This window comes from Jaculus jaculus, chromosome 8 (assembly GCF_020740685.1).
Source record: "Jaculus jaculus isolate mJacJac1 chromosome 8, mJacJac1.mat.Y.cur, whole genome shotgun sequence".
Classification (NCBI taxonomy): Eukaryota; Metazoa; Chordata; class Mammalia; order Rodentia; family Dipodidae; genus Jaculus; species Jaculus jaculus.
The window spans coordinates 4359545-4387270 of NC_059109.1; the positions used below are offsets into that span (position 1 = coordinate 4359545).

The 27726-nt window shown below is 44.4% G+C and overlaps 1 protein-coding gene and 1 pseudogene across 2 annotated transcripts in view; both read right to left on the reverse strand.

Annotated features, from left to right (window-relative positions):
• Fkbp5 (FKBP prolyl isomerase 5) overlaps nt 1–27726 on the reverse strand; it is a 105011-nt gene that overhangs the window by 48187 nt on the left and 29098 nt on the right. For both annotated transcript variants that reach the window (XM_045157181.1, XM_045157180.1), the window contains 2 exons: nt 9766–9889; nt 2627–2771 (listed from right to left, as the gene is read on the reverse strand). In XM_045157181.1, coding sequence (XP_045013116.1) covers nt 2627–2771; nt 9766–9870 — 250 coding nt within the window. In that variant the 5' untranslated portion in view covers nt 9871–9889. The remainder of the gene's footprint in view (nt 1–2626; nt 2772–9765; nt 9890–27726) is intronic.
• On the reverse strand, nt 8119–8695 carry LOC123462912 (annotated as a pseudogene).

A 27726-nucleotide genomic window follows, 5' to 3' on the forward strand; every position in this document is an offset into this window, starting at 1 on the left:
GCCGGGCATGCTGGTACACGCCTTTAATCCCAGCACTTGGAAGGCAAAGGTAGGAGGATTGCTGTGAGTTTGAGGCCACCCTGAGACTCCAGAGTGAATTCCAGGTCAGCCTGGGCTACAGTGAGACCCTACCTCAAATAAATAAAAAAAAAAATTAAAAAAGCTGGAAAAAGAGGGTTACTGAGTTTGCAATATGGTCTTATGTTTTGGAAATGGCCATGGGCAGTGTGAAGCAGGTTTGCTGGATGCCTGCATAGAGACCCCATGGGGCCATGAGGATGAACCGTGGGTTGCAGTGGAGACCCAGTGGAGATGCCGGGACCACAAGATGGCTGCTAAGGAGAGCTGCCGGCCCGGGATGAAGTTTTCCAGGACTGTGAGTAGCCTAGCTGGAAGGCAGAATTGGAAGTCCAGAGACTTGTTGCTGGTTAGAATTACCAGATGTGGAGACTTGTCACTGGCTAGGGTTGCTAGACTTGGTGCTACAGAGTTTGATGTTTGCCCTGTTTTAAATCTTGTATTGGTTGAATATTTCCTTGCTATGCCCAATACCATCTTTTGCAGTGTGAATGTATATTCTGTGTCATGGGTTTTTGGGGGATTTTTTTTTTTTTTGATATTATGGCTCAGTTAAAAGACCCTGGATTATGGAGATGTTTGAACATCATTAGGATTGATAAAAACTATGGGGATTTTTAAAGTTGGACTGAATGCATTGTATTTTATTAGTTTATGGAGCCAGGGTAAGAATGTGGTAGCTTGATTCAGGTGTCCCCATAAACTTAGGTGTTCTGAATGCTAGGTTCCCAGCTGATGGAGATTTGGGAATTAACATCTCTTGGAGGCAGTGTATTGCAGGGGGCGGGCTTATGGGTGTTATAGCCAGTGTCCCCTTGCCAGTGCTTGGCACACTCTCCTGTTCCTGTTATCCACCTTATGTTAGCCAGGGGGTAATGTCCACCCTCTGCTCATGCCATAGTTTTCCCCTGCCATTGTGGAGATTTCTCTAGAGTCTGTAAGCCAAAATAAATCCTTTCTTCCTAAAAGCTTCTCTTGGTTGGGTGATTTCTGCCAGCAACGTGACCCTGACTGCAGAAGCCACTTTGTGCACAGGGCGACCTTGTGCGCTTGCATCATCTTGTGTGTCTGGCTTACATGGGACTTGGAGAGTCAAACGTGAGTCCTCAGGCTTTGATGGCAACCACCTTAACTGCTAAGCCATCTCTCCAGCCCCGAAGTGTCATTTTCTAATTTTACAAATGTGAAATATGTTTGACTTAATAAAAGCCAACCCAAATTCATCTTGCCTGCTTCTGATTGAAGTATGTGGGAGCATCCAACCCCACAGGGATAGGAAAAGGTAGGAGAGTGCTATAATCGGCTTTTCCAGTAACTGAATGGAAGGATTCGACACCATCAAAGGTGGACATGAAGCTTCTAAAGGCTGGCTGTGATATGGAACGTTAAAGCACACAATACACTTCTTCACGCTGTGTTATGGTAAAGCCCAGCCGTCTGTCTAGCTTGTAATTTGAATGGACTGCTGTCCACACATGATTTTATGTATCTTCCACTTGGAAAATATTGGTCACTGGCACAGCTATTCCAAATTGTGACACATTTCACTGTATAATATGAAAGAGTCACGTGTATCAATACCCACCAATCTCATCAGAAAAAGTTTTCTTCCTTTCTTTCTTTTTTTTTTTTTTTAAGTTTCGAGAAGTTGTCAGGTTCTCAGTGGCAGATACAAATCTCCCCAAACTCTGATATTTACTTGAAAACTCGGTGGCAATAAATATTGTCAGCTGTTTTCATTGAAGCGACAGGTTCAGGAAAATATCTGACAAGTCTGAATAACTGTAGTCTGTCCTTTCGAGTACAAATGGTGTTGTTATGATTAAGAGCGAGCCCCAGCTGAAGCAAGTGCAGCTTCCTGGGCAGCAGAGCGCGTTGACAGGTGGCGCTGGCTTGCGGAGCAGTCACGCCGGCGAGACTCACAACGGGCATTGACAACCGTGATCAAGTACGTATTAAGGACGTTCTAGTGAAACTTGCCTTTTCTCCCCCATAGAAGCAGAGAGTGAGAGGCAGTGAAAATGCCACGACTTGTCTGGAGCGATGGCCCAGCAGTTTAGGCACATGCCTGCGAAGCCTAAGGACCCAGGTTTGATTCTCCAGGTCCCATGTAAGCCAGATACACATGGTGACGCAAGTGTCTGGAGTTTGTTTGCAGTGGCTAGAGGCCCTCTTTGCCCATTCTCACTCTCTCTGTCTCTAGTAAATGAATAAATAAAAATGATATCTTTAAAAAAAAAGTAAGAAAATACCATGACTATTGGCCTCAGTTTGTGTTGAGGCAGCAGCAAGTTTTGTCACAGCAGGTCTTATGTCATCCATGCAAACGTTAAAACATTAGAAGGCAAATAGCATCTTAACACTGTTATACAAATCACTGACATTATGAATTCCAAAACAAGATTTCAGGGACCCCACTGGGTCAGTCTCTGCACGCTCCTGCTCTAAAGCGTCTGAGTGGGCAAGGATAATTTCCACTGCTGCTATGTAATAAAACAGAAACAAATCTGAGAAAATACAAGGCAGAAAAAGAAAAATACCCTCTTACCTTTGCCTAGACTGAAAACAAATGGCTCGTTTCTGTCATGACTGGAATCAAACTTCTTTCCGTTCGACAGTTTTCCTTTGTAATGGACGTAAACTTTGTCACCAATCATTGGCACTTCCTCACTGTTCCCCATCCTTTTGACAATCTAGAAAAGACAGACACGGAAAAAAGAAAAAGAGGTGGAATTTTTTACTTATGATCTGAGAATAAGATGATAACACAGATCTTTCTATGTCACCCAGATAGATTTGCAAATACATTGTTCTTTCCCATGGCTCCTGCTTCTCTTGATGAACCTACTAAACACTGGCCTTTACTATAACCTTTTATGGCACCCTGAACTTTGTTTCTTTTCTTTTTTAAAAAGTATTCTAGCCGGGCGTGGTGGCACACGCCTTTAATCCCAACACTTGGGAGGCAGAGGTAGGAGGATCGCCATGAGTTCAAGGCCACCCTGAGACTACATAGTGAATTCCAGGGTAGCCTGAGCTAGAGTCAGACCCTACTTCGAAAAACCAAAAAAAAAAAAGTATTTTATTTATTTGAGAGAGAGATTGGGTATGCTAGGGCCTCTGGACACTGCAAACAAACTCCAGATGCATGTTCCACTTTGTGCATCAGGCTTTACGTGGGTGGTGAGGAATGGAACCTGGGTCCTTTGGCTTTGCCGGCGAGTGCCTTAACTGCTAAGCCATCTCTCCAGCCCTGAACTTTATTCCTTATCACAATATTCCCTCAAAATAATTTTCCAGAGGCAGAAGCAGAGGCAGGAGGATCACTACAGGAGGAGGCCTACCTGGTCTACAGAGTCAGTGCTAAGTCACGCAGGACTACACAGTGAGACCCTGTCTCAAATAAAACCAAGCCAAGCCACCGAAGAGGACTTAGTCAATAAACTTTGCTTCGCTACTTTAACTCCCCATGCACTCTGGCACTAACACCTTTGTAACAGACTTGTCGCCTCGTCCATCTACAAAGCGCATTAGGCCAAAACGTCTGCTGGACTCTTACAAACAGCCTACAGGAGGACAACAGCAAGGTCCCAATGGTGTGGCTCTATTTACTTCCTGCCTTTGCTACCAGCCCCCGCTTACAAACACATTCTGCTGCTTTGGTCTCCTTTCAGAGAGCCCAGTCCTCTGTCACTGGAAGAATCCTCTATCTGTAAAAACTGTTAGGTTCACCACACAATTTATTTACTTATTTATTTATTTTTTGATTTTTCAAAGTAGGGTCTCACTCTAGCCCAGGCTGACCTGGAATTCACTATGGAGTCTCAGGGTGGCCTCGAACTCATGGTGATCCTCCTACCTCTGCCTCCCAAGTGTTGGGATTAAAGGCGTGTGCCACCACGCCTGGCTTTTACCACACAATTTGATGTGACACTGAATGGATTGTTTTCTAATAAAGAAAATGGAAAAAAAAAAAAAAGATTCCATGCTGAAAATAATTTAGCTATCGTAAAACCCAGTATATTTATTTTGTTCTTGGCAGAGCAAGCCACTAATGCACTTGGTCAGTTCTTGGAAAAGAAAATTCAATCCAGGCGTGTGGTGGTGCAATTTCTTCTGTCAATCATCTATGCCAAACGAACCACTTTTTAGTAGATAGCAAAGGATCATAGCTAATGCATAGTGAACATCTTCTGGGGGAAGGTTTGAGTTTTACTGAAGGAATTCAAGTACTTGTTTTTAAATTCTTGGAGACGTGTCCCTAGCCCCACCCCACATAAACCCCACATGAACACTGTAAACTGAAGATTCCTCAACTTTCTCAGCTCAAAGCCCGAGATTCTTTAAAGGAAAAGAAGCACCACTACTGTTTTAGGACCTCAAAAGAAAAAAACAAAAAGCTTCCAAAGAATTAACCTAAAAGAAACCACATGATAATTCTAAAAGTGGTCACATTCATAAGCTGCACAGAGGCCTGGGGCCCAGGCACAGTCCTTGGTGGGGATCTGCATGTGGAGGACTATAAACCAACCCCTGGGGACACGGGATCAACGCGGGAGTCAGGTGGCCACCCACCATGGCCGGAGTAATCACCTCAGCAACATGAAAGATATGCTTTAGCCTGAAGTTGCCTTGAAGACAGAACCTGGTTTTAATTCATTTGCAAAATAAAAAATCTCAATTTTGCCTTTCTGGATAATTATTAACTTTACAAATCTGTCACTAACGTGTATGCTGTAACACATATATGTCACATATATAACACACACATGATGGTAAGAGAGATTACTATGGGACAAACAACCTGCTACTTTACCTTATTCTGATAACTTGGTCAGCTTGGCGGTGATATTACAACTTTTACAAACAGGAAGCTTAATCTCAGAGAGGTAAACTAAAGCGCCCTAGGTTAGATCTACTTAATCTTAACCAAAAGCCCCACAGTGAGCCCAGAGACCTGGACTGTGGGGCCTGTTATGAACTAAAGGCTTCACATCTCTGACATCTGCATAAACCTAAAATTCCTTGTCCTTAGATTTACTCTCTTTTTTTTTTTAATTTTTTATTTATTTATTTGAGAACGACAGACACAGAGAGAAAGACAGATAGAGGAAGAGAGAGAGAATGGGCGCGCCAGGGCTTCCAGCCTCTGCAAACGAACTCCAGATGCGTGCGCCCCCTTGTGCATCTGGCTAACGTGGGACCTGGGGAACCGAGCCTCGAACCGGGGTTCTTAGGCTTCACAGGCAAGCGCTTAACCGCTAAGCCATCTCTCCAGCCCTAGATTTACTCTCTTGAACATTGCAGGTACCACGGTTGTTATTCATTTGCCTATTTAGAGGTGCTGGCAATCAAATATAAGGTCTTCTGCATGCGAGGCCAGTGATGTACACTCCCACAGCCTTATATGCTACGGCCTGAATTTGGTGAAATTTGATTGTCACTGGGACGGTGTTGAGAGGTGAGGCACTGGGGGAGTTACGTGGGATTAATGACCTTCTGGTGTGAGTTCTCAACAGGGGGGCTGGATTGATTACATCGACGTGTTAGGAAGCCAGTGCACCCTTGTTCTTTCCTCTCCCTTGGGTGCTTGCCCATCCTTCTGCTTTCTACCAGTATTTATGTAAGCCAGATGCAAAAGGGAACACACGTGTCTGGAGTTTGTTTGCAGTGGCTAGAGGCCCTGGTATGTCCATTCTCTCTCTCAAATAAATAATTAAATTAAATTAAATTAAAATATAACAACAACTACAAAATCCTTGCCAGGCATGGTGATGCACACCTTTAATCCCAACACTAGGGAGGCCAAAGTAGGAGGAATGCTGTGGATTCGAGGCCAGCCTAAAACCACATAGTGTATCCTAGGTCAGTGTAGGGTAGAGGGAAACCCTACTTTAATAAGCCAGAAATAAATAAATTCTTTTTTTTTTTCCTTTTGGAGATTTTTTTTTTTTATGATCAATTCCAAGCACACAGTAGAGGAAAGATACAATGAGTAAGAAAAAAAAAAGCATACTTTATATCCCTGATAACACTACGCCATATGCCTACAATGTGTTTCAAAATACTTAGCCAGATCACCAATCCAAGTCACTACCTTAGCTCAAATATTCATGAACAGCCAAGGGTCAGAAATCCACTCAAAAGAACACCTAGAGAGAACTGTACAGACTGCATATACTTAAAACTTAAGTCTCCCAATATTTAGCAAATTTGCTTAAAAAGTACTATGCCCATTAGTTTATGGTGCCATTAATATAAATGCATGATTTCAAGCAATATTCCATTCACTGTGAACATAAAACTTCCCGTTAAGGGTTGTGGTTCAGTAGTGACTGAGCTTCCGGAGTAGTACTGCTCAAGCCAAGACGACAGGCAGCCTTGGAAAGGTGTCACCGCACCCCTCAGTACCCTACTGCTTCTCACACTGCTCTGGACAGACTTGTCTCACAACAGAACACATACTATTTCCTCAGATTTGAAAAGTAATCAGAATAAACGTGTTCTCAACTTCCCCTGAAAATGACTCTTCTAAATGAAAAAGGAGCTCCTCATGTTTGTTAAATCTGGCCAAGAGGTGGTTTTACATGTTGACTAATCTACATGGACAATTTTGTTAACCTTTAAGGCCTCATTACAAGTTTGCCATCAAGGCCTGTTATGGAAAACCTCACCCAACAGATTATAAGTCTGCACATAAATTCTTAAGACACTGAATTATAAAAATCCAGAAGCATGAGTATTCATCAACACCACTGGGACAAGTGAGTTACTGCAAATAATCTAACGTGCATGCAAATCAAACAGAAACTTTTGGAAAGGGAGCATAAAATAATTACGCTGTTTTTTATGTCTAGTTAATGCTGTCTAGGTTAGATGAAAAGATTGAGGAACAATCAAACTATATTAAAGACCATTTTCTAAGTAGTGTGAACAATTTCCGAACACAAAGATAAGCAAGAGCCTATGCCAATACTTTTCCTGTAGTGTAATGTAGCTCTTAGTATGAGGTACAATCTGTAAGCAATTAATATAAATATAAATAAGGGTTACTGCACTGTATCATACTTTGTGATTAAACCTCTCAGGTAGCGTAGTTTGGGGAGAGGATTAGAAGCAATGAGAAGAGGGGCCGAGCAGGTTTCTAGTAGGAACATCACGTAGGTGCCCTGTCATTATCACCATGTGTTTAATAACCAGTGTTACAAAAAGGTAAATCCTATCCAAGAACGCTGGCCTGGAATATACTTTATGTAGTAGCCTAGTAAGATTGTTTAAGCATTACCAATGCCTCACTGCATGTATGTATGGAGATATACAATCAGTGATGCATATCAAAAAATTATAAACAAAATCTTCAAACACTTTTATCTCATTTTAAAAAAGTCAACAGTACAAGTGGAATGATATAGTACTGAATTTTCTAAAATATCAAAACTCAGGGGTGAAACCAAAGAAAAGATCACTGTCTGTTTAGTAGACGGCTTGTGTGAAACCTCAAACTCAGTCTTTCATAGATTTATCTGAAGAGGATTGTGATCCAATGATTGTTTAGCAGCAATTTTACCAAACTGTAAATTCTTTTATTAACAGGCATTATAAACAGGTAACACTAATCTTACTTAAAAACCATGAAGTGCCACACCAGTGATATACAGCTCATGAATAACTTAAAACGTATTTCCCATTTTGAAAGGCAACACACAGCATAAAAAACCTATACCAGGGCTGGAGATATGGCTTAGTGGTTAAGGTGCTAACTTGCAAAACCTAAGGACCCAGGTTCAATTCCCAGGACCCACATAAGCCAGATACACAAGATGGAACATACATCTGGAATTCATTTGCAGTGGCTAGAGGCCCTGGCACCCCCCACTCAAAGAAATACATAAAAATAAAATCTTTAAAAAAAAATAAATAAAAAAAACCTATACCAAACAAAAAAAGCTATGATATGGATACACGATTGATGTGTCTAAATGATATATACAGTACATGATGTTAATTATGTGATCAGTACATTTTTCTAGATGATTCCTTTCATGCTTCACTCTCCCCAGAAACTAAATTCTGAACTTCCTATTCTAAAATTGGCACAATCAGATTATCCTTGGACATCAAATTATATTTCATCACAAATTTAGTAAACCGAGGACATAAAAATGTTTTGTTTTCATACTCGTCAAATACCTGCCGGTGATGAAAATAAGCATGTGAGAATATTCTGTAAATCCTACGGCACACTGATCCTAGTTTGGCTGCAGATGATTCTTTTATGCTAGCCCTGCCAGGAAAATATTTATTGCTATTCAGAAGGCATGCAGCAGCGTCAAGAGTATGTCTCGCACAGTCTATAGCAGGACACTCTTTTGGAGTTTTATGAGCTGCACACAGAAAACACCATTGTTCAGTTGCTGTCATCTGAGTACATGGATCTGGATGGCATTCACTCTGAAGTTTCACAGCAAGTCCGTTTACTTCAAGGCAGAGTTGCCTGCTGAACGGCAAGTGTACTGTCCATTTCTTCAAGTGATTCATCAGGCCAATTATAGAAATCCTGCACCTCCGTGCCTGGCCTGTTCCGCCTTAGCACTGCCATCCCCTCCGCCACGACCATAGTGCCAGAGTCTGGGCGACTGGAATTGGTACCCGGATGTGGGGGCCAGCAGCTAGCAACTAAATAAATTCTTTTGAGCTTATTAAGTCAGCCTTTTCTGCCTCAAAAAAAATAAAAAGTCATTAACGGGGGCAAGAGAGACGGTTCAGTGGTTAAGGGCACTTACTTTCTTGCCAAGCCTAACAGCTGGACAACTGTGGTTCAATTCCCCAGTGTCTATGTAAAACCAGATGCACAAAGTGGTTTATACGTTTGGTGTTTGTGGTGGCAGGAGAGGCCCATACTCTCACCCTCTTTCTCTCTCTCAAATAAATGGTCCATTAAAACAGCAACCCACTTGTTGGGGCTGGAGAGATTGGTTGCAAAGCCTGATTGCCCAGGTTTCAATGCCTAGTACCCATGTAAAGCCAGATGCACAAAGTGGCACACTCATCTGGAGTTCACTTACAGTGGCAAAAGGCCCCTAACATGCCTATTCTCTCAGTCTCTCGCTCTGTATTTGCAAATAATGAATAAGATATATTTTTATTTATTTATTAGAAAGCAACAGACAGAGAGAAAGAGGCAGATAGAGATAGATAGAGAATGGGTGCACCAGGGCCTTCAGCCACTACAAACGAACTCCAGATGTGTGCGCCCCTTGTGTGTCTGGCTAACGTGCGTCCTGGGGAATTGAGCCTCGAACCGGGGTCCTTAGGCTTCACAGGCAAGTGCTTAACTGCTAAGCCATCTCTCCAGCCCTGAATAATATATATATTTTTAAAAGCCATAACCATTTGCATACTCTGAAAATAGGGAGACAACAGGTTTTGGAGTCAAAGTACTTGGATATGAACTTCAGGTTTGGGTTTCGTAAGATAGATAAGATTGAGACAAGCTACTACGGATTAGTCCAGCCTCAGTTTTACCATCTCTAATCTGGTATTAAAATAAAAGCCTCATAGATATGAAGACAAAACAAGAAGCAAGCTGCAGGGTTTGGACTTAGCCTTAGCAAACACCGGCTGCCTTTTCCCCTCCACAAAAAAGGTCCAGATTTCCCGGCATGCTGTTCACCGCTGTGGCCTCACCTTTAATACTCCTCTGTCTTTTTTGGGGGTGACATCTTCTCCCTGCGTGGCAACAGCGGCCGCGGGACCTTCGCCATTGTTCTTGGCACCTTCATCAGTAGTCATCGTCTTCTCTAAGCAGGACCTGCCAAGAAGAAACATCTCTTAGAGAAAATACCACTAGTTTATGCATTGCAAATACTCCTGAGCACTGAGCTTCCTCGACCTACAGTTTACATAAGACCATGAAGTCAAACGCGAAGAGCGAGAACCAAGGCATCTGCTGTGCGCGTGTGTGAGGCCACCAGGGGCGAGATGGAATCCCGCCCAAGTCTTCAGTTCCCGCCCAGCTCCAGTCCTGAATGAGAGAGTGGCCCGGTCAGGGGTGTCCCTCGTGGTGTCCGGACCATGAGGGCGCAGCGAGGACAGTCCCCGGGCTCTGAAAGCGTTCCTTCCCTACGCCGTATCTTGATAGAGCTAAGAACTTATCAGGCGATCCGATAAGAGAAGTGGCAGTGTGTCACGGGTTGAGGTGAAGCCGGCTCAGTCCTGGCTCCAGCTGCTGACTTTTGCGAGTCACCTAATCTGGCTGAGTTTTAGCTTCTCAGCCGACAAATGGTACTGACCCTGCGCGTGGGGTTACACAAGGCATTAAAACCGGTCATGCAGCCGGGTGTGGTGGCGCACGCCTTTAATCCCAGCCCTCGGGAGGCAGAGGTAGGAGGATCGCCGTGAGTTCAAGGCCACCCTGAGACTACATAGAGAATTCCAGGTCAGCCTGGGCTAGAGTGAGACCCTACCTTGAAAAAACAAAAAAAACAAACAATGATCATATAGTTGAGAGAGCAGCACAAATCCATACCTCAAAACGGTACGTATTTGTCATCTTTATAGCGTCTCTAGGTTATAATGCCCATCTCCTGCTCACAAATAACTCCCAAAGCAAAGTGACTGGCTGGGGATTGATGGTTCCGGCCTGTATCCCAGCACTCGGGAGGCAGAAGCAGGAGGTCTCAATTTTGAGACCCACTTGGGCTTCATAGTGATTCTTAGGTTAGCTTGGGCTGAGGCCCTATCAAGAAGAAAGAAGAGGGCTGGAGAGATTGCTTAGTGGTTAGGGTGCTTGCCTATGAGAACGAAAGACCCAGGTTTCATTCTCCAGGTCCCACATAAGCCAGATGCACACAGCCAGAGGCCCTGGAACACTCTCTTCCTCCACCCCCTTCCCTCACTGTCTCTAAGAAATAAATAGAATCTTTTTTAAAAATTTAAAAAGAGGAGAGCATTACCATGGAATATTTTTTAAAATATTTTATTTTTATTTATGTATTTGACAGAGAAATAGGGAGAGAGAGAGATTGAGAGCATGCACCAGGGCCTCCAGCCACACTGCAAACAAACTCCAGACGCGTGCAGCCCCTTGTGTATCTGGCTAACATGGGTCCTGGGGAATTGAACTAGGGTCCTTTAGCTTTGCAGGCAAACGCCTTAACTGCTAAGCTATCCCTCCAGCCCGGAATATTTTTTATAATCATGGAAGTTGTTAATAAAATTTTTTTTGAAAACATAAAAATAAAATAAAGTTTAAAAAAGGTATGAATGCAAAACAAAAATAATTTTAAAAGGGGGCTGGAGAGTTGGCTTTGCAGTTAAGGTGTTTGCTTGCAAAGCCAAAGGATCCTGGTTTGACTCTCCAGGACCCAGGACCCACGTAAGCCAGATGCACAAAGGGGCGCATGCATCTGGAGTTTGTTTGCAGTGGCTAGAGTCCCTGGTGTGCCCATTCTCTGTCTCTCTGCCTCTTTCTTTCTCTCAATAAATAAAACATATGAGGTAGGAGGATCGCCGTGAGTTTGAGGTCACCCTAAGACTACATAGTGAATTCTAGGTCAGCCTAGCTTAGAGTGAGACCCTACCTCGAAAAACCAAAACAAAACAAATTTTAAGAAGAGGAGGAGGAAGAAGAAGAGGACAGAGAAGAAAAGGAGGAGGAGGAGAAAAAAAAAAGCCCAAAAATTCGAAAAGCCTTCCAAATGAGCGAGCCCTCCCCACAACAGTGAGGGCCTCACTGTCTGACCTGACCCATCTCAGGCTGGCTTCTGCAGCCCACACTGGCAAAACAGACTAATTCCTCTCTGATAAAAGCACTGTGCCATCTCAAATCCATGCTTTGACAACTCTCCTCCCGTCAAATACCACTTTTATCCTACCTGCCTCCACTGTGTACGTGTGTGTGTGTGTGTGTGTGTGTGTAGAGTTATTTTGTCCTTTTCTATACTTTCTTAGCTCTTCTGGAAAAAATTTAAAAATATTTTTATTAGTTTATTTCCGGGGGGGGGGGGATGAGAATGAATGAGTACAGGCAGGCCAGGGCCTACAGCCACTGTAAACAAACTCCAGATGCATAAGCCACTTTGTGCATCTGGCTTTATGTGGGAACTGGCAAATCATATCCAGGCTGTCAGGTTTTGCAATCAAGCACCTTTAACCACTTAGCAATTTCTCCAGGTCCTCTTGTGAAAAATCTCATGTCTATAATAGGATTCTGTTAGGTTTAAAAGGTTCTTTAGGGCAAGGGCCATCTTTGTTCATAGTTTTCGAAAGACATGGCAGGAAGAGCGGGAGACGTAGGCGAGAACTTGGGGGCTCTTCCTTGGCACCTAACGAGATGTTTGATATTGGCTACCTTAACGTCTCTAAACTATTTGTTTCTCCAGAGCTGTGTGGTTTTTAAAAATCCACTTTTAAATGATTGGGCTGGGGGTGTAGATCGGCGATAGAACACTTGATTAGCATGTGGAACACCCTGGATTCCATCTCCAGCACTAAAAATAACAGACAAACAACAAAAAACAAACTAGCTGGGCATGGTGGCACATGTCTTTGAGCCTGGCACTCGGGAAGCAGAGGTAGGAGGATGGCCATGAGTTCAAGGGACACTGAGACTACATAGTGAATTCCAGGTCAGCCTGGGCCAGAGCAAGACCCTACCTCAACACCCGCCAACAACAACAACAAAACTGCTTTCACAGGAAGACCTGAATTAAGTGGCATATTGTACATTTTAAAATATATGACTCAGGGCTGAAGGAATGCCCTAGTGGTTAAGGCATTTGCCTACAAAGCCAAAGGACCCAGGTTTGATTCCCCAGGACCTGCATAAGCCAGATACACAAGGGGGCACACACATCTGGAGTTTGTTTGCAGTGGTTGGAAGCCCCAGAGCACCCATTCTTTCTCTCTCCCCCTCTTTCTCTGTCAAATAAATAAATAAACAAAATAAAATATATGACTCTAATCCTATGGCTACTGTCAGTCCAGTCACCTGACATTTTTTCATGCAAGGCCAGCTAATGTTACCAGTGGTAACAAAATACCTCTGGCCAGTGCCACAATTACTTCCACACTGTCCCCCAGTTGAGTAGAAAAAAAAATAAGAATTACCACTTCCAGGAACATGGGAGATGGCTTACCAGTTAAAAGTATTTGCTTGCAAAGCCTGCTGGTCCAACTTAAATTCCCAAGCCACCCATGTAAGACAGACTAAAAAAGTGGTGGAAGTGTCTAGTGTTAGTTCACAGTACCAAGAGGCCCTGACACACCCATACACACACATGCAAATACATTTTTTAAAAACTACCTCCTTCTTTTGAGGTGTGTTCTTTTTTAAAAAATATTTTATTTACTTAATTTATTTGAGAGAGAGAGAAAGAGGCAGATGAGAGAAAGAGAGAATGGGCACACCAGGGCTTCTAGCCACGGCCAACGAACTCCAGACACATGTGCCACCTAGTGCATCTGGCTTACGTGGGTCCTGGAGAATCAAACCTGGGTCCTTAGGCTTTTTAGGCAAGTACCTTAATCGCTGAGTCGTCTCTCCAGCCCTTTGAGATGTGTTCTTACTCAGCAGCCTCAAATTTGAGGTCATCTGCCTCAGCCTCCTGAGTGCTGAGGCCACAGGGGTATACCACCATGCTTGGCTAAGACGAACACTTGTGAAGTGATCCGACATTAGGCAAAGAACAGATGTAGGCTCTCTGCTTATGCATTCAGAGGCTTGCGAGACACTGTTTTACTGATACACCCAGTAATTAAGACAACCGACACACACAGGGCAGGGCTGTAACGCAGCTCCAAATAAGCTAAGTTCCCTCCACCGTCAGCAACCTGATGTGCCCACAGATCTTCAAAGGGAACACGAAAATCCAGGGGCTCAGCCCTGTGCTTTATTTTCCAGCACAGTTTATACCGTGGATCCATCCAGATATCTGGCCCGGGGTACGTGAAAGGCCAGAACAAGCCGTTCTCAAACAAACAACAAAAATTAATTACCTCGCTCTACATAATGCTGGGCTAGATAATCAGCAAAATTAGATAAACAGGGTTGGTTCTCAGCTTCTGGAAACCACTGCTTGTAGCATATTTTTCTGATTCTCGGGAACTTGTACAAAGAAGGGCCCTCAACAATAGAGAGAGATGACCTTTTAAATATCTAGGGAGCAGGGGGAAAGTGTGCCATGAACTGTATCCACAGGAAGATTCATGCACACAAAATATGTCCTGGGGCTGCACAAATATATAGACATCTGTCAACAGATCCCATGATTCAAAGCACAAATGAATACCTTCAGGGGAGACTTTACTGAAAAAGACGGCCACACCATCTCCAAGTTCCACTGCACGATGCACTGACTAGAAAGTGAGAAAGGCCCTTCCCAGTTAACTTCGACTGTGCACAGCAACTCCGATGACAGGAAGAAAAGCTGGGTAACAATAAAAGGTTTCCAAATGCACAAAACTCATTGTCAAAGGCAGGGCTGCAGAGATGGCTCAGCGGTTAAAGCACTTGACTGCAAAACCAAAGGACCCAGGTTCGATTCCCTGGGATCCACGTGAGCCAGATGCACAAGATGGCCCACGCATCTGGAGTTTGTTTGCAGTGGCTGCATGCCCTGGTGCGCCCGTTCTCTCTCTCTCTCTCTCTCTCTCTCTCTCTCTCTCTCTCTTTCTCTCTCTCTGTGCCGTTTTCTCTCTTTCAAATAAATGAAATAAGAAGAAAATGTTTTTAGGTTCAAAGGCCTGATGAGTCCGGGCTCTTTCTGGCGGGGCTCGCCTGCGCTGCTTCAGGAAGCCTTGGTTCCGAGCACGCAGCATCGGCAGGCCTCTGGGCTGAGGCAGGGGCTGCTGCACGTCATGAACTGCACGTTTTCACCGTACGTACAACAGTGTCTGCTCTTCGCGGCAGAATGGTTTAACGGCGGAAAACCAAGACAAGGGCCTACTACCATACTTTCTTAGCACGCATCTATCTTAGCATGTCTTTGCACGAGCCACCGCACCAACATCCAGCTTTTTAAAAACTTTAAATGTTATTGGCAACTTCAACATGAGCACATTACAAATTGGTCATATTTGCACTGGGTTGTCCTCTATGTCCCCTCTCCCCGCCCTCATCCCCCCGAGAGTCCTCTCCGGTGAGGTACTGGCTGTCACTGTAGGGCCACGGCTGCCTCGTTTAGTTCCTATGTGTGTTGTGGGGTAATGTACTGCTGCAACCTTCCCACCCTGTGGTTCTGACATTCTTTGTTTTTTAGATTTATTTTTTTTTAGTAGAGAGAAAGAGAGAGAGAGAGGGAAAGAATGGGCATTCCAGGGCCTCCAGCCACTGCAAACCAACTCCAGACACATGCGCCACCATGCGCATCTGGCTTACGTGGGACCTGGAGAATCAAACCTGGGTCCTTAGGCTTCGCAGACATGCACCTTAACCACTAAGCAATCTCTCCAGCCCTCCCTTTTAAAGATTTACTTATTTATTGGAGATGGGGTGGGGGGAGAGAGAGGGTTCTTACATGCTTTCTGCCCCCTGCTCCACAGTGTTCCCTGGGCCTCGAAGGGCGTGTTAGAAGTCTAGTGTTGAGCTCTGGGCAGCCTCTCATTTTCTGCCTTGGTGAGTTCTGAGTCTCCTCAGTGCCTCCTGCCACCGCCCTGGAGGAGGCTCTCTGGCTTCCTCCTCTGTAACACCGCCTGGGCCCTGGCAGGGGTGTAGGTGCCAGGTACTCAGCTTAAAAAAAGATGTATTTATTTATTTATTTGCAAGCAGAGAGACAGAGAGGTTAGGAAGAAGCGAGGGAGGGAAGATGTGCGCACCAGGGCCTGTAGCAGCTGCAAACGAACTCTAGATGCATGTGCCACTTTGTGTATCTGACTTTACATGGGTACTGGGGAATCAAAGCCAGGGTGTCAGGCTTGGCAAGCAAGTGCCCTAACCATTGAGCAATCCAGCCTCCAGATCCTCATCATCTGCAGTCCAGCAACATTTATGAATTAAAACGGCCAAGAAATGTGTTCTGAGCCTGGCGGTAACCTTGTCACATTCCTGTGATCCCAGGCCTTGGGAGGTGGAGGCAAGAAGATCAGGAGTTAAGCGTTAGCCTGGTTACATAAGATAAGACAGACACGCAGAGAGAATATGATCGTGGATTTAGTTGCTTTCAGAGTGCCACTTGACAAAGGAACTGACTCTTTACTTTCGGCTCCGGTATTTCAAGGACGCAAGGTACATCTTACAGGACGGCTCTGACTAGAACATTGAGACTGTGTGAAAAGAAGTCCCACAAATAATTAAAGCAAATATTAAAAAGAAAATGATTGTTTTGATCTTTCAAAGGCAGATACATCTTAAAAGAATAGTAAACTAAATTTTCCAAGTATTTCTCTTTAATTCCATTTAGGCCACTAGAAGTAATAGGTTTTTTGTAGGCAAATAGTACAAACCAAAAGTAACATTTTTGAGCTGGGCGTGGTGGCTCATGTCTTCAATCTCAGCACTCAGGAGACAGAGGTAGGAGGATCGCCGTGAGTTCAAGGCCACCCTGAGAATACAGAATGAATTCTAGGTCAGCCTGGGCTAGAGCGAGACTCTACCTTGAAAAACAACAAAAAAGCTGGGCGTGGTGGCGCACGCCTTTAATCCCAGCACTCGGAGGCAGAGGTAGGAGGATCGCCGAGAGTTCGAGGCCACCCTGAGACTACATAGTGAATTACAGGTCAGCCTGAGCCAGAGTGAGACCCTACCTCGAAAAAAAAAAAAAAAACTTTATTATGTTATATTAAAAAGGGGGGGCTAGAGAGATGGCTTAGCGGTTAAGGCACTTGCTTGCAAAGCCAAAGGATTCCAGTTCAATTCCCCAGAACCCATGTAAGCCAGATACACAAGGTGGCGCATGCATCTGGAGTTCATTTGTAGTGACTGGAAGCCCTGGCACATGTGCCCATTCTTTCTCTTTCTCTCAGCCTCTTTCTCTCTCACAAATAAGTAAAATAAGTTTAAAAAACAACAACAGCAAGGACAGTCAATTCCTGAAAGCTATTAAAACTGAGAAAGTGTCACTGTTTTTCTGAGACTCTTCTTTTTCTCCCTTCTAGCTTTATTCTGGGTGTAAAATCACTTGGCAGCTATGGTTATTAATCTATGTGAAAGCTTACTGTGCTGCACTGGCCAATGATGGGGGACACTGCTCCCCAGCACACCAGGAAGGGAACACACAGTTCCTTCTGTTATGGGCAAGCCAGATAAGCACACCCTCTCCAATATGCAAGTCAGCAAACACCTGAGACATGACAGAAAATGAGAAGATGCTCAGTATTTCATCAATAGGGTGCTGAAAACTTTCGTTAATGTAGCCAAATTATCGGAACCTCCAAAGGAAAAGTTATTTTCGAGCCTTAGCCACTGCTCATGTGTATTTATTTCCTCCAGTGTCGGGAGACTGTGGGTGTGGCCGGGACCGCTGGGCGTGGTTCTCTTTCCATCCTCATCACTTTGCTCTGTATTCAGAAAGATTGTCTTTGAAAGAATTTTTACATCACCATGTGGTTATCAACTGCTCAATATTTTATTTACTCCACTCGAGAGATTTTTGTTTTGTTTTGTCTTGTTTTCAAGGTAGGGTCTCACTCTGGCTCAGGCTGACCTGGAATTCACTATGTAGTCTCAGGGTGGCCTTGAATTCACGGTGATCCTCCTACCTCTGCCTCCCAAGTGCTGGGATTAAAGGTGTGCGCCACCACGCCCAGCTAAGAATTTTTTTTTTTAATGTGATTTTCTCACCATGGTATGCCCTTTCATTATTTTTTAAAAATATTTTTAGTTATTTATTTGAGAGAGAGAGAAAAAGAGAAAGAATGGGCACACCAGAGTCTCCTGCCACTGCAAAGAACTCCAGAGGCATGCTCCTCTTGTGCATCTGACTTACGTGGGTCCTGGGGACTCAAGCCTCGAATTAAGGTCCTTTGGCTTCACAGGTAGGCGCTTAACCACTAATCCATCTCTCCACCCCCTTTCATTATTTGACGGCTCACTTTCCACAGCACTTGCTATTTTTGGTATGAGAAATTTTCTTTCAGATGCTTCTGAAGACACTACTTAGAATAAAATAGGACATTTCTTACAAATAAATATTTGGCTAAAAGTTGTCTAAAAGGAAAAAAAGGGGCGTTGGGGGTTTAGCTCAGTGGAAGAGCACTGGCCTAGCAAGCACAAGGCCCTGGGTTTGGCCCCAGCACCAAAGAACAGAAGGTTAAAAAGCTGTGATTTTGTGTGTTCCCGGGTGTCTCCCAAGGGCACTGGGCAATGGTAAGGAGCAAGAGGGTCAGAGCTAGAAACAAGAGAAAGGTGGTACGTGGCAGGGACCGCAGTGAAGTGGGCGCCAAGCCTACCAAGATGCCAAGGAGACAGGGAGATGCCTGCTGGTCGCACGAGGCTATGAAGGGAAACGGGCTGTGGGAAAGGGAATGGGAACAACAGTTAGCTGGAAAGAACCAGACCTGCTTAGGTGAGCAGGGAGAGTGAAGGGAAATAAAAAGTGACGTTTTGAGAAAACAAAGAGCAAGGCGCAGATTTCCTCGTCAATTAAACATTTACAGGCTGCTTATGTCAAAGAAAATTGATGGTGTAGGCAATTCAAAGTATTTCCACAACTGGATGACCATGGAAATGTTTAAACTTGGCAAAAGTAAACTATAAAAATGTTATGTAGTTTGTAAAAAGGGCAAGGTAAACCTGCCATCATTTAATTTAGTATTTAAGCATTAAAAACACCCCTTTAAAACAACTATATTGGGGGCCAGGGAAATGGCTTAGTGGTTAAGGCATTTGCCTGTGAAGCCTAAGGACAGTTCGATTCCCCAGGACCCATGTTAGCCAGATGCACAGGGGGGCGCACGTGTCTGGAGTTCACTTGCAGTGGCTGGAGGCCCTGGCACGCCCATTCTCTCTGTCTGCCTCTTTCTTTCTCTCTCAAATAAATAAATAAAAATAAATTTAAAAAAATAAAAAACAAAAGCAACTCTATTGGAAAAGAATTCCGTACCCGTTCAGCCATTAAAACGTCATTTCGCTGTGGTTAAGGAAGGGTGTTAGTGTCCACGGTGCCCAGTGCTGATCGGGTCCTCGGGAACATTCGAGCTGGTGGCTAACACATGCAACACACGCAGCACATTACACAGCATCATGATCTGCAGCAACCAACCACGCAGGTTTCCCTGGACTGCAATCACACAGGCATTACATGCTACATGCCAAAATGTCTGCTTGTCATTGTTCTCCTGTAGGGTCAAGACAGCTAAAAATACCATTAATAAGAAACAGGTGAGGTATTACTCATTCTAGATAAACAATTTTGTAATCCTGACATGAAAAGTAGGAAAATGGCCAACATAAACTATGAAGTGAACGGTTAAGGGCAGAGCAACTTGTAATATGAACCTATTTTTAGGAAGGGGTGTGTGTGTGTGTGTGTGTGTGTGTGTGTGTGTGTGTGTGTGTATTTGCTTATATGGAGTACAAGAAGTTCACAAAGGCAGCAAGCACACCCAGGCTAGGTTAAGAGCCTCTAAGGAGAAGATGTGGCAGCTGGGCAGGTTGCACAAGCCTGGGATCCCAGCCCTGGGGAGGTGCAAGCGGGTGGACCACAAGTTTGAAGCCATCCTAGGCTTACATGAGACCCTGTCTCAAAGCAACGACAAGCTGGGCAACAGGATGATGATTGTGAGTTTACGGCCAGCCTGGAACTACGGAGTGAGTTCCACATCAGCCTGGGCCAGACTGAGACCCCATCTTGAAACAAACACGCAAATAAACAAACAGCAATGACAACTTAATAGTAATAGTAATGATAATTAATAATTGAGGAGAAACAGGGATAAGAAGGAATTTTCTCCAACTGCATTTTTTGTAATAGTCTGGAGTCCAGACATCAGGACACTTGCTTCTTTCTGTTGAATTTAATCCAGCCTTTTGGGGCATCTTTTGAGAGTGACAACTCTAGCTGGGGGATGCTGAGCAAGGGGTCCGACATGAGATCACCATAACGCAACCAGGGACAGGGCCTGAGCTGGGGACACAGTCTTAGTGACAGGTGTGAGGTTCGGCAGTGACCAAGATCACGGAGACCACACCGAGGCAAAGATGGAAGCTTCTCTTCGGAAAAACCATGCACTGCCAGGACTGACTCAAGCGGAGCACAGTCAACTGTGAGAGGTCAGAGTGGGGCTACCCGGAGCTCTTCAGCTGGGGGAGGCGAGGAAGGGACTAGCCAGCGCGTGAGGCCCGAACAGTGGCCAGGTGACTGGAGAGGTAAGGGGCAGGAAACGAGAGCTGGGCCTTGTTAGGAAGGGAAGGGGTGATGGCTGGACAGAGGACTTAGCCGTTAAGGTGCTTGCCTGCAAAGTCAAAAAAAAAAAAAAAAAGTTCTGGGTCATTCCTGGCTACAAAGCAAGCTCGAGGACAGCCTGAGACACATGAAAATCTCTGAAAAAAAGCAAAACAAAACAAAAAAATCCCACATTATTTTGATATCTAAGGCCACAAAGATTATCTCCAGAAATTTTATAAATTTGGGCTTTATATTAATCAACTGAGTTAGCTTTTATATACAAGGTTCATTATGGACTAAGGTTTATTTATTTTTTAATTGTTTTAACTGTGTGTGTGTGTGTGTGTGTGTGTGTGTGTACATATATATAATTTATTTGACAGAGAAAGAGGGAGACAGAATGGGTACATGCCAGGGCCTCCAATCACTGCAAACGAACTTCAGACACATGTGCCCTCTTGTGCATCTGGCTAAGGTGAGTCCTGGGGATCAAACCTGGATCCTTTGGCTTTGCAGACAAACGCCTTAACTGCTAAGCCATTCTCCAGTCCTTTTGTATATATATATTTGACAGAGAAAGAGGGAGAGAGAGTTAGCTTTATTTTTATTTACTTATTTTAGAGGGAGAGGGAAAGAGGCAGATAGAATGGGCATGCTGGCCAGTTGTATGTACTACCCTGTGCATTTGGTTTATGTGGGTCCTGGGGAATTGAACTTGGTTTTTTTTTTTTTTTTTACTTTGCAGGCAAGCACCTTAACTGCTAAGTCATCTCTCCAGCCCAAGGTTTATTTTTTAAATACTTTTATTTATTTATTTATTTATTTTAAGCAGAGAGAGATAGAAGAGAAATAGAGAAAATGGTCACACCAAGGCCTTCAACTGCTGCAAAAGAACTCCAGATGCATGTGTTACTTTGTGCATCTGGCTTTCCATGCATACTGGGGAATCGAATCCGGGTCATTAGGCTTTGCAGGCAAGTGCTTCAACCATTAAGCAATCTCTCCAGCCCTACTTTTTCCTATATTTTATTTATTTATTTGCAATGAAGGAAGGAGGGAGGGAGAGAACGAGAACGCAGCTGCACCAGGGCCTCCAGCCACTGCAAATGAACTCCAGGTGCATGTGCCACTTTATGCACCTGGCACTTACATGGGTATTAGGGAATCAAGCCCAGGTCATGAGGCTTTGCAGAAAAGCACCTTAGCTGCTAAACCATCTTTCCAGCCCCAAGGTTCACTTTTTATAACATGAAGATTAAACTGTTCCCAAACTTGTGTTTGTGAAAGACAATCCCTTTTACTGTTTTAAATGTCTTGGAAACTTCAAACACCAACTGGCCATATTTTTTTCTGGACTCATCTGTTCATGAGTCCATATCTTTACATCAATTTTTACAAACACCATGTTTTGACTACTGTAGCTACAGTAAGTTCTAGAAATCAGTCTTTTGTCTCTTCAACACGGTTTTGTCTAGTTTTCCTAACTCTTTTGTATTTCCATATAAGTGGGGTTTTTTTGGTTGTTCTTTTTAAGGTAAGGTCTTGCCCTAGCCCAGCCTGACTTGGAACTCATTCTGCAGTCCCAGGCCGGCCTTGAACTTGGAGTAATCCTCCGATCTCTGTCTCCCTAGTGCTGGGATTAAAGGTGTGTGCCAACATGCCTGGCTCCATGTAAGGTGTTTTTTTTTTTTTTTGTTATTTTTGCTTTTTTTCTAGCCCAAGATGGCCTAGAATGCATATATAGTCTCAGGCTAGCCTCAAATTCATGGCGATCCTCCTATCTCTGCCTCCCAGGTGCTGGGATTAAAGGCATGCACCACTATGCTAGGCAGTCTATGTAAGTTTTTAAAAACTAGGGCTGGAGAGATGGTTTACTGGCTAAGGCACTTGTCTGCAAAGCCTAAGGACCCAGGTTCATTTCTCCAGGACCCATATAAGCTAGATGCACAAGGTGGCACATGCATCTGGAGTTCATTTGCAGTGGCTAGAAGCCCTGGCATGTCCATTCTCTCCCTCTCTATCTGCCTCTTCCTCTATCTCAAATCTATTTCTCTCTCTCAAATAAATTATACAAAATTTTTTAAAAAAACTAGCTTGTCACTTTCTATAACCTGTCAGTTGGGATTTATTTATTTATATTTATTTTCGAGGGAGAGAGAGTATTGGCACACCAGGGCCTTGGGCCACTGAATTCCAACTCTAGATGCTTGCGCCACCTAGTGGGCATGTGCGACCCTGTGCTTGCCTCACCTTTGCGTGTCTGGTTTATGTGGGACCTAGAGAGTCGAACATGAGTCCTTAGGATTCTCAGGCAAGTGCCTTAACTGCTAAGCCATCTCTCCAGCCCTATAAAAAAAATTTCTTGAAAAAAGAGTTTCAAGCTGGGCATGGTGGTACCTGCCTTTACCCCAGCACTTGGGAGGCAGACATAGGAGGATCCCTGAGTTTGAGGCCAGCTTGAGACTACACAGTGAATTCTAGGTCAGTCTGGACTAGAGTGAGACCCTACTTCAAAAAACAAAACAAGGGCTGGAGAGCTGGCTTGGCGGTTAAGCGCTTGCCTGTGAAGCCTAAGGACCCCGGTTCGAGGCTCAGTTCCCCAGGTCCCACGTTAGCCAGATGCACAAGGGGGCGCATGCGTCTGGAGTTCGTTTGCAGAGGCTGGAAGCCCTGGCGCACCCATTCTCTCTCTCTCTCCCTCTACCTGTCTCTCTCTGTCTGTCGCTCTCAAATAAATAAATAAATAATTTAAAAAAAAATAAAAAATACCAAAAAAAAAAACCTGTATTTTTAAATTAGGTAACTAAAAAGTGGGTTTCTGTATGGGTTTTTTAAAAATAACAGCTTTAGTTGAAAAAAAAAAAACTGTAACCTTATTATTATACCACTTCAAGTTTTCCCACAGCTCACTAATGCTTAATTTGTTTTTCCCAGGTTTTAAACAAAATCCCTGTCTGGGCTGGGAAAATGGCTTGGTGATTAAAGGCACTTGCTTGCAAAGCCTACCAGCCCACATTTGATTCCTCAGTATTCACATAAAACCAGATGTACAAAGTGGCACGTGCATCTGGAGTTCATTTGCAGTGGCAAGAGCCCCTGATGCATCTGCACTCTCCCACTCTTTGCTCACCAAAAGAAAAGAGAAGAGAAGAGAAGAGAAGAGAAGAGAAGAGAAGAGAAGAGAAGAGAAGAGAAGAGAAGAGAAGAGAAGAGAAGAGAAGAGAAGAGATCCCTTGCCCGGGCATGGTGGCGCACGTCTTTAATCCCAGTACTCAGGAGGCAGAAGTAGGAGGATCACCATGAGTTCAAGGTCACCCTGAGAGTACACTGCGAATTATAGATCAGCCTGGCCTAGAGTGAAACCCTACCTTGAAAAAACAAACAAACAAAAATCCCTCTGTGAATTTATTTTGGCTAGTTGACACTTCCTGGCTTCAAGTTTCCTCATCTTTTCTCTCGCCCTGTTCAATCTGCTAACCCCATGCCCTGCCCTATTCCCCTGAGACACCGTAGTCTTCACTTCTGGACGTTCAATGTGGCTCTCTCGTGTGTCTTACAAAACCAAAGGGGGGGGGGCACAGGTGTGTCTATGTCGTACAAGGCCACGGGACGACTTTCGGTGTCTTTCCTAAGAAATGCCGTCCACTGTTTTTGAGGCCAGGGCTCTCGCTGGCCTGACGTTCGTTAACTAGGCTAGGCTGGCCCTCCCGCGAGCCCCAGGCGCCGCCGGCCTCCTCGCGCCGGGAGTACAAGCGCACACTCTCAAGCCTTCTTGTTAATCTTGGTTCCGGGGTTCACACTCAGGTAAAGCAAGCACCTTACTGACTGGGCTATCCTCCCGCCTGCGTCACGTTTTTTTCTACCTCTCTCGATCTTTCCTCTATTTCTCTATTTTCTTGAACAAGCGGGCTATGTTTCTAACAACCATTCTAACGTCTTTATCTTAATTTCATCACCTGAGTCATTTCTGGGCTGTTTCTAATGACAGATTTTCCTCCTCCGTAGTTCTATTTTTCCTGCTTCTTTGCGAAGTTGGTGGTTTTTCCGCTAGAGAGTCCTGCACACCCGCACTCCTGTGAATCCTCCTGGGCTCCATTCCAGTTAACAGTCCAGTCCTTTTGACACTTTGCTGACTGGACAAAAGGCATGTTTAGTTTGGGGTTACATGTGTCCCGCTAGCGAGGCTATTCCTTCTGAGTGTTGTCCCTGATACTCTGTGACCTACAAGGTTTTTTTCGTTTGGTTGATGGGAACCAAAAAAATCACCCTACTCCACCCCACCTCAGGGCTGGAGAGATGGCTTAGCAGTTAAGGCGCTTGCCTGAAAAGCCTAAGGAAAACTTGAAAAAGCCAGGTTCAATTCCCCAGAACCCACGTAAGCCAGATGCACATGTTGGCGTATGCATCTGGAGTTCGTTTCTCTCTCTCTCTCTCAATCTCATAAATAAGTTAAAAAGAAAAATCCACCCCCACCCCCTTTAGACACAGGATCTTGCTAGTAGGTCACCCAGGCAAGCCTTGATCTCGTTATGTAGCCCATGGTGGCTTAGAACTCTGCCTCTGCCACTTAAGAGCTAGGATTATAGGCGTTTGCCACCACACCTGGTCAGAAGGTGTTCTTGTCTCTGAAAAAGAACCAGGCACTGTGGCCAAAAATGCTTTAATTTTTAAAATATTTTATTTTTAGTTATTTATTTGAGAGATAGAGAGAGAAAGAATGGGCATGCCAGGAACTCCAGCTGCCGCAAAACAAATTCCAGACGTATGTGCCACTTTGTGCATCTGGCTTACATGGGTCCTGGGGAATCGAACCTGGGTCCTTTGGTTTTGTAGGCTAGTGCCTTAAGCTAAGCCATCTCTGCAGCCCTAAAATGCTTTTGGTTTGTTCTTCCTCTGAGTAGTTTCTGGACAACCCACTGGCTGATCGATACCCATGTGGAAAGTGAAGCTGGGCCCTCTGGGTCCTTCTGGAGCCCCCGCCTCTTCAGACTAGCAACCGGTCGTCCCTGGACTCGGGCTCCTCCCTCAAACAGGTTGCCCGCCAGGCAGAGAGGACTCTCCAGGAAGCAAGTCAGCCTGATAGCAGGCTTTCCCTGTTTGTGTCTCAGGATCACCATCCTCTGTGGCTGTCTGCTCCGTGTTTGAAAGCGTGGCTTCATGTATTTTGTCTGTTTGTTCTGTGATTGCAGGAGGAGGGCAAATCCAATCTCTGTTAACCCCATTTTGGCCAGAAGCACAAGTTCACTTTGAAGCCAGAAAAAGACCGGAGTGGGATGAACTGAGTTTCAACGGGGAAGGGTCCTAAAATAAGCACTCCTGAAACACACTTTCAACAGTGTCAACCAGGAGAGAGAGAACTTTCCCATGATGTAAGTCAAAGTCCACCGTAACAGACAACAAATCAAAATCTCCCAGCATGGCGGCTACTCCGTTAAAAAACAGCCATCAAAATTTCTGGAAATCTGATAACATCTTATTTTTTTTAATTTTTTAATTTATTTTTATTTATTTATTAGGGATAGAGAGAGGGGGAGAGAGAGCTCCAGAGAAAGAATGGGTGCACCAGGGTCTCTAGCCACTGCACATGAACTCCAGATGCATGTGCCACCATGTGTATCTGGCTGGAGAATCAAAACTGGGTCCTCAGGCTTCGCAGGCATGCGCCTGAACCGCTAAGCCATCTCTCCAGCTCTGTTTTGATTTTTTTTTTTTAAATAGCCAGCTTCTCTTTTTTTAAATTTTTATTTATTTATTTGAGAGCGACAGACATAGAGAGAAAGACAGTTAGAGGGAGAGAGAGAGAGAATGGCGCGCCAGGGCTCCCAGCCTCTGCAAACGAACTCCAGATGCGTGCGCCCCCTTGTGCATCTGGTTAACGTGGGACCTGGGGAACCGAGCCTCAAACCGGGGTCCTTAGGCTTCACAGGCAAGTGCTTAACCACTAAGCCATCTCTCCAGCCCTGTTTTGATTTTAAGACAAGGTATCACTATGTAGTCTGGCTGGCCTTGAACTCTGCCTCCTCCATGCCAGCACTACAAGAGTATGCCACCAAGCAGGGGTCCTATCTTGCTTCTTTTTATTTTTATTTTTTTTGTAAATTTTTTATGAAAGAGAGAGACAGAGAGAATTGGCATGCCAGGGCCTCCAGCCACTGCAATCGAACTCCAGACATGTGCATCACCCTGTGCCTTGCGCACATGTGCAACCTTGTGAGCTTGCATCACCTCGTGCGTCTGGCTTACATGGGACCTGGAGAGTCAAACATGGGTCCTTAAGCTTTGCAGGCAAGCGCCTCAACCTCTAAGCCATCTCGCCAGGCCCTATCTTGCTTCTTCAATCTGTAAAAGAAATGGTTGTTTTGAACATGCTCCTCCAGACACAAAATGGCCGGGATATCCATGACTTCACAGTGCCTGACACTACCTACACAAGACCATCATAAGAGGAGGAAAAGATCACGACATCAAAATAAAAAGAGACTGATTGAGATGGGGACAGGATATGATGGAGAATGCAGTTTCAAAGGGGAAAGTGGGGGAGGGAGGGCATTACCATGTGATATTCATTGCAATTATGGAAGTTGTTATTAAAAAATAATTAAAAATTAAAAACAAATAAATAAGTACCCAAATAAAAAGAAAGAAAGAAATGGTTGTTTTGACAGCTTATAAGGAAAGAGTGAAAACTGTGATTTTTTTAGATTCCAAAAGGTCATTAATAATAATTTTTAAATATGAATGTGATGGCAGAGGCAACCATCTCCATTCCCTCTCGACAGGAGTGTCTTCTGTGGCTCAGTCCACACTCATCCCACTTTTCAGTGGCAATCACACAAAACGGTCAGATTCTCAGCTCTCATACAAAGTCCTAAGCCAGGACACAGGGAAAGGCTATTTTTTGTTTGTTTGTTTGTTTTCCTGAGGTAGGGTCTCATTCTAGTCCAAGCTGACCTGGAATCCACTATGTAGTCTCAGGGTGGCCTCGAACTCACAATGATCCTCCTAACCCTGCCTCCCTAGTACTGGGATTAAAGGCATGTGCCACCATACCTGGCCAGGAAAAGGCTTTTTGTGGGCAGTTAAGACTGAAGAGAATCTGAGTGAATATGACTAGAGAGAGAGAGAGGAAAAAAAAGAGAATTCAAGGAACTGAGAGTTTAATCTGAGAGTGGCTTGTTCTAACCAGACCTTGCCTTGACCCATTCTTCCTGGAAAGTTGGCTAACTCTGGCTCCTGTCTAGAGAGATAAGGACTTCACCTTGTACCCAGAAGTCATTCCATCAGCCCAGCTGAGTGCGGCGGCACTCACACCTGGAGCCCCAGC